The sequence below is a fragment of the Simochromis diagramma genome, unplaced genomic scaffold (assembly GCF_900408965.1).
Source record: "Simochromis diagramma unplaced genomic scaffold, fSimDia1.1 OVJJ01000344.1, whole genome shotgun sequence".
Lineage (NCBI taxonomy): Eukaryota > Metazoa > Chordata > Actinopteri > Cichliformes > Cichlidae > Simochromis > Simochromis diagramma.
The window spans coordinates 13,068,304-13,087,073 of record NW_024387375.1 but is presented as its reverse complement, the minus strand read 5'-3'; the positions used below and the strand labels follow the sequence as shown (position 1 = coordinate 13,087,073).

Genomic DNA, 18,770 nt, shown 5'->3' with positions numbered 1-18,770 from the left:
AAATGCGCCAAAACACACCACACAGATCATTACTGGAATTAGCTAATGTCACAGTCACATTGAGGAAAAAAAAGTGCTTGGAGGCAAATAAAGTTAATGCTACAGAAATAAAGCATCACTTTGCCCTTCGAGCTCCCTTCTCTTTAAGTCTGTGTTCTTGGTTTTTGATCGAATGGTCTATTGTTAACACATGCTTTAGAAATTTGCATTTCTAAAACATAAAAAGGTCACTAATTACTCATGCATTTACACTTATTTTCTGCAATAATCCAAAAGCATATGGGAAACAACTACTGACCTTCTGTCAAGGGTACCAGGATGATGATATCGTCCTATAAACACAGATATTTCTCTACCACTTCATGGTAAAATGGACCGCTACCTATGTAGCGCTTTTTCACTCAAAGCGCTTTCTTACTACAATTCATCAATTCACAAATTAACAAACATTTACAAGCAAGTCCGGCATAAATATTGGAAAAACTAGCGTAACTTCATTGAAAGTAATAAACTCTACCTACCGACACTTCCCTCTGCAGCTCAACCATTAATATGTAGTATTACATCTATTTAATATTAACAATCTGAGCTAAAAAATGTGCCATTACCCTGTATAGTATTGCATGTGTGGTATTGATCTTCACACGTCACATTTTGCCAAAAAGCATAGGCATATTCCTCCATAGGTTTTGTGGGAAACTGTCACAGTTCCAACTTTGTGTGATACAGTGGTGAAAAAAGGTTTCGGCTCGCTCTTCTCCTCCCATCCAGACGCCACAATATAAATAGATCTCTCTGGACTAAATTAATTAATCTACCTGATATTCCTGGGTACATTAGTCTGGCTTATGAAGAAGAAGTGAAGATGGCAGCTGATATTACAGGGCTGACTGACTGATCTCCACTGAGATCTTACAACTGTAATAGATTATACTAAAAAAACGGGCTTCCCCATTATGTCTCATTTCCTTCCCTCTGCACAGTATGTAATGTTGTTTTCACTATAATACACTTTCCCACGGAGCGAGGGAAACGGAGGAAGAAAGAGAGTGAGAAAGAGAGAGTGATGATATAAAGCAACCCTTCCCAGCGGTGCTATAGTGAGGGAGTGCATTTGTTAATTTACTCTGCTCATGCTTAAAATGCCGAAGTGTCTTTGGGGATCCCTGGAGTCCATTATCTCCACTTTGTTGTGAATTAAATAAGCGGCTAAAGTGCTGCTTATTTCAGTGTTATTTGAACTGAATGGACGCTCGCGCAGATGACTTGTGTGATGGCTGGAGATTTCCCAGAGAATATAGCGCAGTCAATTTGAATAGATCATATTGTAACTGTGATTATATCGTGCAGATAGATTGACTGTTTCTGAATTTCAGTTATTCAAGACAGGTGCATTGAAGACTGAGGTGGTGCAAGGGATGTAGCCTCTGTTTAGTTTAAAGTTGTTAATTCTTTATATTGTAATATAAATGCAAGTATAAATATTTCCTGTAATCATGATTTTTGTGCTATAATTTGATAGTGTTGTTGCAGCTAGATGTTAATGCACGTAGGTGTAGGTTAGTGGCTTGATATATGATCATTTATAGATAAAAGATAGAAAAGGCTCAGGTTCGTTAAGGTTTCTTTTTCTAAAGCATCACAACAAGTCACCTTGAAAGTTATTATTATTTATTTTCTTTCTCTCTTTCTATGCACTCTAAGGACAAAATGTTCCAGCCTGGGAATGACAACGAATTATTGCAGCATGTTTTGCTATTCAAGTCTTTTATGTTCTTTCAGTGACCTCTTGTTTTCTTAACAGAGAGAGAGTGATGCTTATAGGGTTAGTCTCAATAAGGGACACAGCAACTTTAACAGAATCCAGGGAGTTCAGATGATTTTTGAAGACTTGTAATCATTTAGATTTTTATCCCTCCACCTGCAGTCCCTCCCTACATCCAGCCCTTCGAGTTTCAGCGTTTCACCATCGGCCAACGCGTCTTCATCCCCTGTGTGGTCATGTCTGGTGACCGACCGCTGGACATCACGTGGCAGAAGGACGGGCGGCCGATCCCCGCCAGCTTGGGCGTGACTGTGGACAACATAGACTTTACCAGCTCGCTGAGGATCTCCAACCTAACACCCGACCACAACGGCAACTACACCTGCATCGCCCGCAATGAAGCTGCTGTTGTGGAGCACCAGAGCCAGCTGATCGTTAGGGGTAAGACAGCATCCACCTTCCATCTATCAGTGAAATCAGCTGGGAAACACCATGAAGTGTTGCTGTTTGTTGTGTTTGTTGCTGTGTACAGTGCCTCCTCAGTTTGTGGTTCAGCCTGAGGATCAAGATGGGATCTATGGCAAAACTGTGACTCTTAACTGCTCCGCTGAAGGTTATCCACCACCTACCATCGTTTGGGAACACTCCAAAGGTACATTAAATGAACTGAATGTAAAGGGAAGATGGTTGAACATGTGACAAGAGGTGCAAACATCAGTCAAAACAGGGAGAAATCACTCTGCTTGCTGCTTTCTTTACCTGCGGCTGGCATACATGTCTATGAATGCGCAGGACATACAAACGCACACATCACTTCAATTTAGGGCTGTTAGTTTTCACAGTTCCCACCTGCATCGTTAGAAAATCATCAGAGAGAAAAAGACGAGAACAGACTGAAGCAGACAGACAGGCAGCAAGGCAGCAGGTGATTTTAGCCACTTGAGCAGGGCAGATGAAGAAAGGGGCCCCAGATGTTTGCTCCATCATCCATATAACCTGGGATGAAAGCTTCACCAAGAGAAACACAACAGCCAACGAGGAGCAGAGCGTGCGCATGTGTGTGTCTGCGTGCTCGGTGCCATGATCAAAGGAATGAAAGAATCAGATCTGTTTTTCACCCTTTGATGGGATTTATGTGTGCTCGTGTGCATGTCTGTGCCTGATTAGCAGTGTCTGACCAGGCCTGATCAGTATGTACAGAGGGATCGGCCTGAGCTCAGCATGTGTCTACTCACTTGTAGTGTTTGAAGCTAGCTTATTGGTCAGGTTTGCTTAAGCCAGACTACCAGTCAGTCCTATTTTTTGGTTTCTGGGACCTTTTTACATCAGCATTTCACACACTTCCTGTTTCTCCACAGGATAGCTGTCAGAGCAAACGGACAATGAAAATCAACTTATCCAGGGCAGGCAGTTTAGCTCGCTAATGCCTAATTTGTTGTTAGCCAGACTGCAGTTTGTCCAGAGAATAGCTGCCTGGCATGCTTTTACTGCAACAGTAATAGCTAAGAGCCAGATGAGTGTCTCCGAGAGATATGGAACAGTAAGTAAAGGTCAACTGCTATTAACATAACGACTAGCACTATTTGGATATGCAGAATCCATAATTCAAGGAAGAACACCCCTACCTCCCTCTGCCTCTCTAAGAGCCAGGGGAGCAGGAACAAAGTCACCACTTGACCCTTCTCTAGCCACAGCCACTTGACTGCATTTTAATTAAACAGCAAATACCCACAGCTCCCTAAATGGTCTAATCTGTACACGCTAACTTTAACACGAGCTTATGCAACGTCTGGCTCACTTTGCATGCGTTTAATGCTACATGAGCAAGACTAGTTAAAGATATGAGCCTTATAATTCAGTGTTGGTGACATTTCTTAGAGACTTAAGGGCTGCCAGTTCAGGAAGAGATACTGTAATGTATAACAGTAAAAAGAGACTGATTATATAATTTTCTATTTAAAAGACAGAGACAGTTTCCTACCCATCTGTTACCAGACTTCAGACAGGTACCGGACAGATTTTGTTAGTTATTTTGAAAAATTTTAAGAATGAATTTCAAATGTCAGTCATATTTGACTTTTAGAGATAAAGAACAGCGCAAAGCATCGAACCCACTGCTTCAGGATTAGTGTGTCCTTGTCTTTCAGACTGGCCAGAAATGTGTTTCTAAGGACATTTCTGTGTTATTCTTTTGGTGAATTCAGCAAACACAAGAGCAAAGACTAAATCCAGAGTTGGAAACACAAGAACAAAAAGAAAAAAGGAGAAAATCCTCTTCTAACTTCAGCGGAGAAATCTGCCTGACTCTGCATCGAAGGCTAATTCCAATATAAGGCCTCCCTGCTCTCCCCGTTGTTCCTCTGCACCAATCTGCCTTCTTGTTAAACATGAGCATTATGTCTGTTCTGATTGCATCACACCAGCAGCTCGGCCTGTTTCGCTCTGCTCAGCAGCTGTTTGGCGATTTAAGGATTTAGGCCTGGTGTTAAGAAACATGTTTACAATCCTTGCTGAATCTGAAAGGCTTTGTCGTCAAATCTGTAAACACAGATGCATGGTCAAGTGAATGCACATGGACACACACATTCTAGGTCCTCTTACTGTTAAGTACTGTAATGCTATTTATCTTCGTATATGTGTATTTTTCTCTGTGTCGTGGTGCACTGAATGAGCCGTATAAATAAATCTGAATGCCTCTTTTCTGATTTAAAACAGCTCCTGAGTTTGTCTTTTTTTGGCCCGTCTACCTGCTCGCACTAGGTGCCGGCGTCCCCCAGTTTCAGCCCATCCCTCTGAACACCGGCTCTCGTATCCAGCTGCTGAGCAACGGTTCGCTGCTTATCAAACACGTGCTGGAGGACGACAGCGGCTTCTACCTGTGTAAAGTCAGCAACGACGTGGGAGCAGATGTCAGCAAGTCCATGTACCTCACAGTCAAAAGTAAGAATCCACATCTGATGCAGCTGTAATCAATTTCTGCTTTGCTGTCTGGGCTGAAGGAGCAGTAGGCTGAATTGGCTTCCATTATTTTCAGGAGTTAAGCTGTGCAGATTATGAACGAACAGATCATGACGAGAACATTTTTCTATATACATCAGTTATACCTCACACCTCCACGTGAACGTGTCTTAGTTTAATGTCCATGACTGCTGGTGTCCTGCTTCCACGAGCATTAGCATGTAGCTCCCCTAACGTGCTAGGAGTGGTACTTAAATGCAAGTGGGGATTATTTTCCCTCTGCTACTGTTATCAAACTCGAGCATGAGGTTCCCTGCTGACGGGCATCACTCTTTCTTTCTCCGTCTCATCCTCTGTTTTCTTCTTGGGTGTACATAAACAAGACTGTGACTCCAGCTCAATTTAATATTTAAGTTAGTCTGACAGGATAAAGGTCAGGTGTTCAAAATGTTCTCTATCATACTCTGACCTCTGACCTCTCTGTGAAAAATAATTTGTGCAGAACCCGCCTTCTGGGGGAATCTGTATGTTCTATCATTAATATCAGCGGGCACATCGTGGATATTCATGTGTCACTGTAATTAAGCCTCGCAGTGTACAAGGCTGAGAAACTGTCAGCACTGAAACAGCAAGCTCAGAGAGGAACAAACTCTGTGTTTTCATAGGTCAGTTTGCTGACTGTGGCACCCAGTTGCTATGCAGCAAGTTGACCTATGGCTGTGCCAACCTTTTTTCTTCTATTTTCTACCACGCAGAGAGCAAACACTGCAGCTGCAGCTACTGCAGGCTCAACTCTCAGTAGCATATCAAACTCCAAACATTGATTTTCATGTATTTCAACTGAAGAAACTGATAAGTGAACAAGTTCTTACGGCACACAGTATGCTTTAACCATTAACTAAAAAAATACATAAAATAAATCGGGCCTGCATTTTCTTTATATTATGCTTTCAGTGTATCTGTTAAAATCCACCCATATGTGCTCCTCAGGGTCACAGAGAATGCTAAAGACGTTAGAATAAGATAATATAGCTCAATAATTTAATCTGTGCTGTTGTTGAATGCAACAGCAATGCAGATCTTCTCTTTTTCTCTCATCTCTGACCTTTTTCGTTTTAGTCAACTTCACTGAGATAATGTGCAGCAGCAGAGAAGATATTGGTGTGCTTTTCTGGGTGACTCCTCAATGATCATTCTCATCAATCCCCACTCTAAGTCAGAGCTCCTAGGTGTATGTGAGGTGTGCAGAAGGGAGCATAGAGTTTATTGGCCGAATCAAACATGCTGGTGTGCACACATGCAGCTTATTTACATGCTAGAACATGTAAAGTGCATTTTCCACACACTGCCACATTGCTTTAGTATCAGTCACTGTGCAGTCCACCCTTTGGGCTTCCTTATTAGGGGTGGGTTTTGATTATCGATTTATCGATTAGAATCGATTCTCGCTTGGATAACGTGATATCGATTCATTATAATCCTGAATCGATTTTTTAATATAATTTTTTTTTGCCCGAAACGCCAGAATCTCAGGTTAAACCTCACAAAATTTCAACAACCACCAAACAGCTAAAACAATAAATGAGAGCAGGAACACGGATTCTGCACAAAGACGTAAACACACAGCTCGGACCCGCCGACGGATCAGAATCGGTGAGATGTCGCATTTCTCACCCGACGGCACGGACATGGACACAAGCTGAAAGCCGACAGCTCGCTGATTCTGATGTTTCGGCGGGTCCGCGCTTTGTGTTTGCGCCATTTTTGCCCTGATTCTGAAGCTGCAGGTTTTATCTCTCTCCAAACATTATTGACTGAACCAGCAGCAAAAGAAGCAGCAAACTCGATTCACATAAACATCGTCATGAATTCCCTCTTATTGTTTTGCTGCCACCTCGATAAAATCACACTACATGCACAGCTGTCTCTCTCTCTCTCTCTCTCTCCGACAGCGCTGTCGGACGCTGTTTTTTTTTCCCTTTCACTTACTTCCGAAAAGAAAGCCTCATTTCTGCCGTTCAATACTGAACAAATCTAAACTTTTTAAAATTATGCAAAATTGCAAAACGCTCAGCTGTGTCTCTAATAAAACCTCTGTAACTTTGCTCTGCTTCACGTCAGCAGCATCAGGTCATGTTCATATGTTCATTAACGGTTTTGTTTCGTTTTTGATCTACTGCAGAATATTTTTATAAAATCCCAGGCCAGGAAAATCACCTTCATGTTTTTCTGTGTTTTATCCTCAGCTACTTTGACACAAAGGCATCTGCTGTGACGCTCATACCCTTGATTATGTCTTGCAAGTGTCAGATTTCTTTTTATAGATATAAAAATATAGAAATGTCCTGATGCATGATCTGAATTATAATATTTCTGACTGTCTGAGGCAAAATTTCCCGATTCAAATTGAATCGAATCGTGGATCGAATCGATTCGGGACCTTGTGACTCGGAATCGAATCGATTCTAGAAATGAGTGACGATACCCTGCACATCCATGATGTTCCACCACATCCCAACACAGTGAACTCATCGTCATGCACAAGAAACCAGTTCGAGATGATTTGAGCTTTGTGACATGGCTCGTTATAATACCAGAAGAAGGCATCAGAAGATGGGTACACTGTGGTCATAAAGAGACAGACATGCTCAGCAGCAATACTCGGGTAGGCTGCTCTGTTTCAACAATGCTCAGTTGGTGGTAATGGGACCAAAGTGTGCCAAGGAAATATACCCCACACTATTATATCAGCAGCCTAAACCACTCATATAAAGCAGGATAAGCCCATGCTTTCATGTTGTTTACTCCAAAGTTTGACCCTACAGTCCAAATGTTGCAGCAGAAAACAAGAGTCATCAGATTCTGATGCTCAGTTTGAACTTCAGCAGGTCGTCTTGACCACGTCTACATGACTAAATGCACTGAGTTTACCCCATGAGACTGGCTGGTTAAATATTTGTGTTAACAAGCAGCTGAAGAGGTGTATGTAACAAAGTGTCCGGTGAGTGTATGTGTGTTATTTGTGGAGGACATGAACAATCAATAACCCATACCTCTACTCGACAGGAAACAGCAGTGGACTGTTTATGCTGTGTTATTGGTGTGCATTTTGTATTCTAGTAGGAAATGGAATCGTGTGAGGAGTGAACAGAAACTGCTTGCATAGTTTCACTTTCATTGATCCTAATATTCAGCTGCACTAGCTGCCACAGCAGTGTGAGAGAGTTGTGTATATGTGTGTGCGTGAGAGAGGCTTGACCTATTGAATGCACTCTGCTGTTGCTGCAGGCTTCAGTTTCACGTTGCACTGGGCTCTATCAAAGGGAATTCTAATAACTTCGCTACTGAATAATGTACGCTTGCTTCTCACAACTAGTAGTTTCATTAACATGAACTGTAACCGTAACATGATTTACAGCTTTTATTATTTATATGAAAACATGTTCTTCTGCTTTAAATGAACAGAAACATGTTCTATTCCTTTAAAGCGCGAGTTATATATTCCCAACATAGTTGGGTGAATTTTTGAAGCCACATACACACACGATAGGCCTGTGGTGCTGATAAAATCATTTTTCTCCCTAAAGCACCAAGTGCACTGCACCTGCACATCTTTAGTTGGAAAGATGTGCAGGGATTTGTGCTCTAAAGATGCTTCTTTCCACCCAAAGTAACCAAAATGAGTCTTCCTCACTCCTCATGCGACAACATATGCAACTTATTAGAAAATATCAAACATTCGAGCAGCTGTAAAAGCGACAAAGATGACTCGTTTATAAATAACTTGGCTGAGATTACTAGAATACCTTCTCCTCCCCTCGCTCTGTCACGCTCTCCAGCAAACACAAACACTCCGGTCCTCTTGAGGCCGTGCTGTCGATAATCTGCATTACCGAACTATAAAGTCACCTGCATCTATCACAGTTCTTTCTGCTATTAGGCTAAGATACAATCAGCCACTGCAATCAATGGCCTGCCTTGCTGTGTCTGCAGTCCATGCCGCTGTCCGTAGTGCTGAACTAGCAATGCTGGCTGTACTCTATTCCTAAAATATCCCTTTAATATTTCTCAGGTCATTCAGAAACATCTGTGCTACAAAAAACAAAAAAACATATACACTGGCTCAGCCGATAACGCTTGCGGGGTTTTACATGAGAAATGACTAAACATCCAGTTTTTACTGCTTTGCTGTTTTGTGCAAAGCAGGTAAAATGACTGAGTTAATTAACCTGCACTTGTATAATTCATATAATGTAATACGATATCTATATAAAACGCCCCTGCTTGGATTGTACAGTGTAAAACATGGGAAAATCCTGCCTGCATATTGTCACCCCCCCCCCCCCCCCCCCCCCCCAAAAGAAAAAAAAAATCTTAGGTGCTTGTAAAGTAATTTTTTAAAACTTTGCTATAAAATTACAAAGAGACAGTTGTAGTATGGAGAGAACGAAGGCGATTCGATAAAACTGAATTGGAGATTTATGGTTAAGGCAGCCTACAATGGAGGCTGCAGGCATGTAATAGTATTTCTTACACTCAATGTAGTAAAATGGCCTTGAAATATCATTTTTATATTCTCTATAGCTGCCTGCGGGCTCCGCATGATTTTGTACAGAGCAAGCAACTTTATTTCAGTCAATAACGATTGCTAGTTAATGGACCCCCCCTCCCCCTCCCCCCTTTGTATTAGATGCCATTGATTCTCACGTTCATGAACTTCAGTAATATTTGAGAACATTGAGAACTTTTCATTTGTTCTGTAGGTGTTCAGCAGATCTTCCGAGCTTACACTTCTCTTCAGGAAATGTGCAGGCAAACATAAAGAAAGATCAGTGCTACCAATCGTCATAGTCCAACATTTTCTATCATAGTCGAGATTTGAAAAAAGAAAAATTAAGTATAAAATGTTTAAGATCACGGTCATATTTTGTTTAATCCAGGATCAGTTCATGTTATATACAGGATGGTATATTCTGTATATAAGTGAGTGATACACTTTTCACTCCAGACATTTTTTTCTAAATGATCTTAGAGGTGACGGGGCTTTCTCCATTGCCGCCCCGAGGCTCTGGAACAGTCCTTGGAAGTCTTCAAATCGAATCTGAAGACCTACCTATTTTCCAAGGCTTTCCAATCTCTCTGACACCTCTTTTATTCTGTTTTAGCTATTCAGGTCTTTTACCTCATTGAATGATGTTTGCATGCGTATACATGTATTTAATGTTCACGTATGTGTGCTTGTGTGTGAATGTGTACATTTTTGTATATGTATGTGCATATTTGCATGTACACATATTTTTTACAAACATATATGGATGTCTTACAATGTTTTCTATAATGTTTTCATCTTATCTATTTTAATTCTTTTTATTATATTATCCCTCAGTTTAGCACTTTGGCCAACACTTGATGTCTTTTAAATGTGCTATATGATTAAAGATGACTTGACTTGGCTGGACATTTCTGTACCACAGTTACTATATTGATGCCACGTCTGTATGGGATCATCAAAGTAGATCAAATGTGAACACACTTCTTTCTTTTTCTTTTATAGAGTTATTCCAAACCTTCTTAGTCATTTGTGATTCAGTTAGCACTGACGTGTCATCTTCACAGTTAGAATACTTCACATTAGAGGAAAATGTGATATGTTCTTTTGGGCCTCTGATCATACTTAGCTTCCCCTGCTACCATTGGCTCAGCCCCATGCCGAACACTCATCAAGAGATCAGATTTCACATTTTAAACCCCAGCTTGTACTTGTTGTACTCGAGATGCTTTCTGTAAAGCTGAACTAGAGTCGCCTGAGTGGTGTATAATTTTTTTTTCTTGGCATACATTGTATATGTTTTTGTACACGCTGCAGGAATATTTTAGAGTTTGTGTATTCATGTAAAACACATCGTTTGCATTGTGCATGTATGGAGAGGATACAGTTGTGTGTGTGGAGGTGTATGTGTGCCTTTTATGAGAGGTTAGAACTCTTGAGTGCATTTCTGCTTCATTTAAATCCATCAATACCTCAATTAGTAGCTGACGTGGGCTCAAGGGAAGTGCAGTCTGCATGTTTCTCTGCTTTATTTGCACTCTCAGCCCATTGTTTCGTCTTACACATTCAGCAGTGAGAGACTGAATAACACACCAAATAGTGTTAATCTAATGAATATACGAGTTATATAGCAAAAGATCTATTTTACATATTTTTGCTGTTCGTTGTAATTGGTTATTTAAATTTATACGCTATTTCATGAGTCTAATTATGTCCGTATTATGTTATATGTCCAAGTGTTATCAGCTGGTCTATGTAATTGAATTTTGTGTTAAGCCTATGAGTGTAAGTACAAGCAAAAAAGAAACATTTAAAATTTACTGGTTATTTTTAACCTGCTCCTCAAACTTGTTTGTTCTTTTGGTGCTGTATATACACAGGGCTGCAGTGACACTGAAAAAGTTGAAAAAGTAGTGTTTATTCTTTTTAGTAATCCTTTTTAAAAACCAAATTAGTAAAAATAAAAATGAAAGCACAGGATTAAATATTAAGCAGGTGTTTTTGTGATTTCCAGCTACTAAAGGTTAGCATGACTGGCTCTCTAAATAGCATATAGCATTAACATAAAATTTTCACCTATAATATCATGGATACTACCAACTTTTTGATTAAACAAACTAAGTTAAATTAAAAAAAAAATATTAACTAAATAAAAAAACAGAAAATCCCATTGAGCTTACCTTTTAATATTCACCCTAATACCCAAAATACAAGAGAAAGCAAGGTATCTCCTAAGAACACAGGCTGCGGGCTACGAATTGCTAATGCCATCTAATCATGTGCAAAGTGTTAAGGCCAACGTGTGACCCACCTGCCACTGGGACATGACCAGTAAATTAAGGTCAGAGTAATGAATATCATCACAAACTAAATTTATATCATTTATTTCATTCATTTATATCGATAGTATGATATGTTACCCTACATGATGATTAATTTTAAACTGAATTTCTTCTATTACTGTGGCCCACCTGTAGTTCCGTTGCAGCCCAGCAGGGGACCCCAGCACACACTTTGGGACTCACTAGCATAAATAGCAGAGGTGCACATAAGTGGTCCGCAGTCCCGCATTCGCTGTCAAAATAAAAGACGCACACCAGATAAGAAGTTGCAACGCTGTTTGCGAAGCCAGCTCACCTCCTGCAACCACATTTCCGAGAATACGCGTTTCTTTTGCGGTTCGGACTCCTTCTGACATTTCTTTGGAGGTGGAGGAACACCAAAGTGTAATTGCTTAAAGTTGTTTAAGTTGAGTTTGCTTCTTCGACATCTTTATAAGTTCTAAACAAATGTCTGTCCTCCTCCAGAAAATCTTATGTACACAAACGCGCGTTGCAACTGACTATAATTACAAATTACAAAAGGAGGCAGAACTGAAACTGAGAATAAATAAACAGGAGGAATAACTTAGAATACAAAACTGAAAATGACCAGGACAAAGCACACATTACAAAAAATATGAGGATAAACAGAACCAAAATGTCAAAACTCAAAACACAGGGGCAAAGACACGAGACCGTGGCATTTTAGTTTCGGACACATGGTTAATGTCTATTAAGTAAAAACTGTTCACCTTTTTTACACCTCTTCTAATGTAAGGGAATTTGACCATGTGGCAAAAAGCTTTGAAAGAGTATAAATCTTTGCATTCCTCTGTTAAGTCCTCCTCTTCCTTTCTGTTGTCTTTGTTCCCTCTCTTTCACTCCCTTCTCGACCACCTCAGCTTTCTCCTCCTCTCCTCTCTCCCCCTCTTCGCACTCACGCTTTCTCCTCTACCCGTCCGTGTTTTATTACCAGGCCCCCTGTAATATTGCTGGATATTAAAAAATATACATCAACTGAGCAATTACAGGCCATCAAAAAGAATAGGTTTAGCCCGGGGCCGTGCAAGTGCTGCACGGTAGATGCATAGCGATCAGATGAGGAGAAGGCCTTACCTCTGCTCGGGCCACTGAAGCACAGCCGAGAAGATGTAGAACATTTTAGGTACTGCATTGTACTTCGCATGTTTCATTCACACGTGTTTGTATACAAGGTCAAAAACAGCTTGAATACCTCAATGTGCACAGAGAGGTATTCATATGTGCAGTCAGGGGCACAGGAACACTTCAGCAGTCAAGCATGCGCTCGTAGGTACAACCGTAAATGATGAATACAGTCGTGCACACGTGATTTCACAGTCATTGTGCGCCCTTTCTAGAGTTCTTTTCATGAGCAAACATGATCCCTGTTGATGTTAACTCGCCGAGGCCTCCGATTTAGATGGAGAAAATAGCCCCTGTTAAGGAGCAATAACATTTAGAGATGGGGCTGAGGAGACTCTGTTTATAGGACTCACTTAAAATTCATAGTTGCTATGCAAAATAAATCAGCAGTTTCCTGCGCGGGGGCAGTGGGTACGGGAATGATGGCGCTGGGAGCGAGGGAGAGGGAGGGGCTCCAAGTGAATAAGGGATGAGGTTTAAACGTCGGCAGTCCCAAGTCTGACACGCACAATAGCGCACAGACCCGAGCGTGCACATCCGCGCAGGCACACACAAACGCGCACAAGTATCAACCCCCTTTTGATTTTTGCTGGCTGCTTCAAAGATGAAAATGTGCTGTGAGGGAGGGAAAAAAGACAGAGAAACATGTTGAAAGAGTCTGTGTGTAAGTGTTTGTTTGTTTGTATGTGGGGGGAGGTTACTGTACGCGGGATCCGTGCTTGTGTGCGGACGTGCTTGTCGAGTCTCTTGATTTGAATGTAGAGCATCAAAAACGAAAGACTGAGAGATATAAGTCTGATGTTTTTGGCAGATGGCAAATGATCACAGATATACAGATGTTTCAAAGACATGTTTGAGCTAATTAAAAGATAAGGCACACAATTTAGTTTTCCCTCTAGAGGGAATTTACAGGTTGTTTTAGCCACACTAGAAGCAGAGATCCTGAGCAGGATGGCAGTGTTATTATTCTGCTCCTCTAATTTTAAAAGGAAAAATTGTATTATAAACTTGATAACACCCTTTGCCATCATCAGGTCAAGGTTTTTATTCATCCAATACTATTACAACATTGTTATTTTGACACATTAGTGTGCTGTTGTTATCATTTAACTCATCAAACATCCTCACAGAGCTTATGGCGTGTGTGTAAGCCTGAACTCACCTTAAAAATCCAACGCTGGTGAGGCCTTGATACGTGTGGTATCCGGTGTAGCGACACCTTCACGCATGCCACCGAAATGATGGATAACAACTGAGCAAAAAATAATCTGCAGCATTTTTCAGCCTGCGTGACGTTTCAACACATCAGAGTAATTCAAACGCCATCATGCAAATAGCCATTCACACAAGTGTGGGATAATAAATGATTAATTATGTTTTCAAGTACTTTAAATGGCTTGTGATTGTCTAACCTTCCTGGCACTCCAAGTATAATCAAAGCGTACTGTGTGCAGCCAAAATAAATGATTACAAAGTTAGCTACAAATGCTGGTTCAACCACAGGAATGCTGTGTGTTTGTGTGCGCGTGTGTGTTTGTGGATGAGGGTGGGTAACAGGTCTGTTTCTACAGTGCTCTCTGTGTTTTACTTTGGATTTGTTTGTGTACATGCATGCCTATTGCGTGTAGATGCACTGTGCACGTGTGCAAGGCCAACGTTGCTGTATTTGTGCATTTCTGAGTGCGAGTATGTGTGTGCGCCTGTGCATATCTGAGGTTCGTGTACGCCTGTGTGAGACAACAGCACGGCCAGCGGACTTGTCTGCTGTGTATGAATAATCAAAGTGGTCTCTCTCATCATTAAATCATCACTGTCCTGGTGGGAGCCTGAGGAGGGAGATGGAGCGAGAGAGCGAGGGAGAGAGCGAGGGATCATAGTTAGCGCTGCAGGGGTACATGCTCGCTCTCTCTCCTCCATCGTGTACTGTGGCTGAGATGTGTCATGAGCACAAGTCTTTTCTGCTCTCTGCGCTCGCCCACTTAGCTCCCCCAGACACATCCGCTCTCGTGCGCACACATATTCATACATACGTGCACGTTGTTCAGGAGTGTACAGACACTCGCGCACTGAGTCAAACACACGTATCGCTTCCCTTCTTGGAAGCGAAGGCCTCGGAGCGCTGCTACAAAAGCATCTGCCACATGTAGCTGCCGTTACTGTCCTATTCAGTCACACAGTCCTCACCACTGCGTGTAAACACCTCAAAATGCATAGTGCATATATAGTACAAATGTGTTTTCCTAATAAAAACAAGACTTGGAGATTTGTCTTTTTGACAGAATCCTTTGTAGCTGATTAACCGACGAAAGCTGCTCCACTAATTAATCTTAAAATGACAATGAGTCTAAAGCATCTCTCAGTTTTGCATCATTTTGTAACCTCTTTCAGCCTATTACAACCCCAAACCTGCCCATTATTAAAAAGCAGATACGATATCGTGCAAAAGTCTTGAGTCGGCCCTCATTTCTTTATATTTTGCTTTCAGGGAGCCAGACTTTTTTGTCTTGAGCAATAGCTCTCAAGGCTGTCTGAAGGTCTTTCAAAGCTTTACTTTGGACATTTGCTGTTTTTCCCGCTCTGTCCAGTCCAGTCCTTGTACCTGACCAGTTTCAGAAGAATGTTTTTGTTTTGTTTGCTTTCTTAGCCACTTAAGACTGACATATAAATCATTCAAGCATAAAAAAAAGCAAGGCTGTTGTTTCTACACACACCAGCAAAAAAATCTATTTTTAATTGTATCTTTAGGCACTTTGTTACTAGTGGTCTGTCACAAAAAACATTTTTTTTGTTCAATTGATGAAAAATACTAAAGATAACAGTTTGATAGCCATAAAATCTTTGCACCGCTAATTCCCCAAGAGCTATGAACTGTGAAAACTTGGCAGCATGGTTGCAGGCCTAAAAAACAGCAGTACCTGAGAGAGTCATCTTACTCCTCAGTCGATCCATCTACGGTTCACTTAAGCTTCATCAGAAATGGTCTCAGGAATATGGGAAGGAAAGGTTAAGGTATGCCCAGTTAAACAAAAAACTCAAGTGAAAATCAGTGGCAACTAGTCTTATGAAGAGACGAATCCATTTTTTGGCTCTAATCATCATCAGTATGTAGGGAGAAGGTCAGGAGAGACGTACAGCTGTCTGTAAAACACGGTGGAGGCTCTGTCAGGGTTTGGGGCTGCGTTTTAGCCAGTGGTGTTGGAGATTTGATCAGAATTGATGGCATGGCAATGACACATGGCCAATGCAGTAAAAGGATATTGGATAGGAAAAACACACACTGCAACACTGTCAGTCATGGACTGGCCTCCCCAGAGCCTGGACCTCAACATTATTGAAGTAGTGTGGGACCATATTGAGTGAGGATGGGGGGAAAAGGCAGACAACATCCGAAGAAGAACTTTGAATGTCCTTCAAGAAGCCTGGAGAACTATTCCTGAAGACTACTTGAAGAAATGACAAGAAAGGTTAGTTAAGAGAGCTCAGGTTGTGTTGAAGAATAATGGCGGACATAACAAATATTGAGTTGGAATCTGGTTAGAATCGTACAAACTCTTTCTAATGTATGGTTGCACATTTCATTTGCTGAATCCATGTCCCATTTTCCATGTCCCTAGTAAAATATAAGGAAATGAAGGATGGCTCAAGACTTTTGCACAGCACTGTAGACTAGAGAAAGCTAGGGTGACAATTGGCAGGTAAGGACATGCATAATCCCAAGTGGAAATCAAGATTTAAATGAATGTCCTTAATATGCTTTTACAATTTATTCAAATGCTCTTGTGAATACAATTTTAATATAAAACTTAAAAAAAACCTTCATAAAACATTATTTACATGTGGCAAACATTATTTGATGTATTATTTATTGTCATTTGTTGAAATCTGTGGCTCATACTTGTCTGCTTAGATACATTTTAAGATTCAGTATCGTCTGTAATTACAGCTTTTCTAATAGGAGTGATTCCCATAACCATATTCTGCTGCTGATTTCGATGTGCTGTCTAACACTACTGACAGCAGTCGGATCCTCTGAATTGTTTTACTTGAATTGCAAAGTGTATAATAATAATTGAGATAATGCTCTCTTCGATGGAGATTAACATATTCATTCAGTCTGCTCAGACTGCAGGAGCTAATATGGTGTAATCCAATTCAGGAGCTTCACACCTTAGAGATCATTATGGTGTGAATAGCACCTGAAAGTCTCTGCGAGTGTTACGATCAGGAGACAGCTTTGTGTAAGAAGAGAGAAAAAGATGGAATAAAAGAGAGTGTGAGTACGAGAATAGTGTGAGTAGAGATTGTGGGTGAGAGACGTTCACAACAGATACTCATTCTGCTGAACGACACACTCGCACATGGGCTAGATGTGCTGCTAATGAGCCTGGTGTGCGGTTACGGTGTAGAGCCAGACCGACTCCACTCTCAGACCGAAGGGAGTTCAGTCAGGAGTCACTGCTTTTTTCTCCTTCCTCCATTCCTCTACCTCATCTTCAGAAAGGAGCACGTTACCCTTCACTGTCTTTATCAAAGCAGGCGCCGGCTTACCTGAAAGGCTCCTTTTCAGTCTTCTAAGTACTGGGAGAGACAGGCAGACTCAAACAGGAGTTTGTGGCGGTCCCTGGAGTGTTTAAGTGGTTGTCATAATTGTCACAAAAAAGCAGAAATAGAGTTTTCTCAGCATTAGACAAGAAACACAGTAGAGTGTGCCATGTTCTGGGAAATACATATTGATATATTTTAATTTGATGTAAAACTCTATGCTAAAATGTGAAGGTAGTGATTCCAAAGTGGCACATACACATTAAGCATTATGTCACAACCACATATAGAGAAACCTAGCACTAACAGTCAGGAAATTAATAAATCTTATACTTTATTTCCCCTCAAATGGTGCCATATTTGTGGGTTGAGCAGCAGAGTTGAGCAGTTGGGTTGCGCCCATGAAGAACTATTGACTCTGGTTTGGTCTTGTTCATTGGATCGGATGATTGAAATCTGAGGAACCACTGCTGTGAGATGGAACTCATAAGTGTTCACAGTTGTTGGGGTTAGACTCCAGGCAATCCCAAATCTCCACCGTCTGAGACCAAACTCTATCCTCTGAGATGACAGTGCTCAACCCCCACAGAGCCGGGTTTATCAGAGAATACCTCCAATATTTGGGAATTGAGAAGATGTTCCAGGTTGCTGTGGCTGCGTATCTAACTAAATAAATGACCCCAAACAAGAGTCAATAGCAAAATAAGCTGTTTGGCATTGACAGAGAATATTTGGCAAATTTTTCATGGGCCAACCCTCCTACTCAACTCTGCTGCTCAACCCACAAATGCATTTTCCTTACATAGGTGATATTTAAAGGGAAATAAAGAGGCTTTCCAACAATATAGGATTTATTTGCAACAAAGAAATAGTCACCCTTCACACCCCAAAACAAATTTCCTTCCTTTTTCTGTATATAGGTAGATACATTTGTGTGTGTCAGCTTTGTGTATGTAGTGGAGTTTTTTCTACTCTTCGCTCGATATGATGACAAAGAGAGGAGATATCCCTAATATGGTCATCTCAATTATGTGGGTGTGGCTGTGAGCAGGGTAATCCTGTCTACTTGAAGTTTAACTCTTGTTCTGAAAGTTTGCTCAAAGGGAGGTTGGCCTTAAAAGGGAGAGGCGCTAAAACAGCTTGTTTCAGAGAATCATGCAAAGCTACTGTAGTGGAGTTCAAGAACAAATAAATACAGTAAACCATATTGTTTTCTTTTCACTTTTACTCATTACCCACCCAACTCTCCGTGCAGTACCAGCCATGATCACCTCCTACCCGAACACCACTCTTGCCACGCAGGGTGAGGAGAAGAGGATGAGCTGCATAGCTCACGGAGAGAAACCCATCATGGTGCGCTGGGAGAAAGAAGAGCGCATTATCAACCCCGAGACCAGCAGATATGTGGTCACTGTCAAAGAGGTGGCCGACGAAGTCATCTCAACGCTCGTGGTAAGTGCTCGGTTTCACT

The 18,770-nt window shown here is 41.2% G+C and overlaps 1 protein-coding gene across 2 annotated transcripts in view; it reads left to right on the top strand.

The window, feature by feature from the left end:
* Positions 1–18,770, top strand: part of dscamb (Down syndrome cell adhesion molecule b) — a 128,136-nt gene that overhangs the window by 88,440 nt on the left and 20,926 nt on the right. For both annotated transcript variants that reach the window (XM_040009624.1, XM_040009623.1), the window contains exons 9-12: positions 1,928–2,206; positions 2,298–2,417; positions 4,526–4,705; positions 18,555–18,751. In XM_040009624.1, coding sequence (XP_039865558.1) covers positions 1,928–2,206; positions 2,298–2,417; positions 4,526–4,705; positions 18,555–18,751 — 776 coding nt within the window. The remainder of the gene's footprint in view (positions 1–1,927; positions 2,207–2,297; positions 2,418–4,525; positions 4,706–18,554; positions 18,752–18,770) is intronic.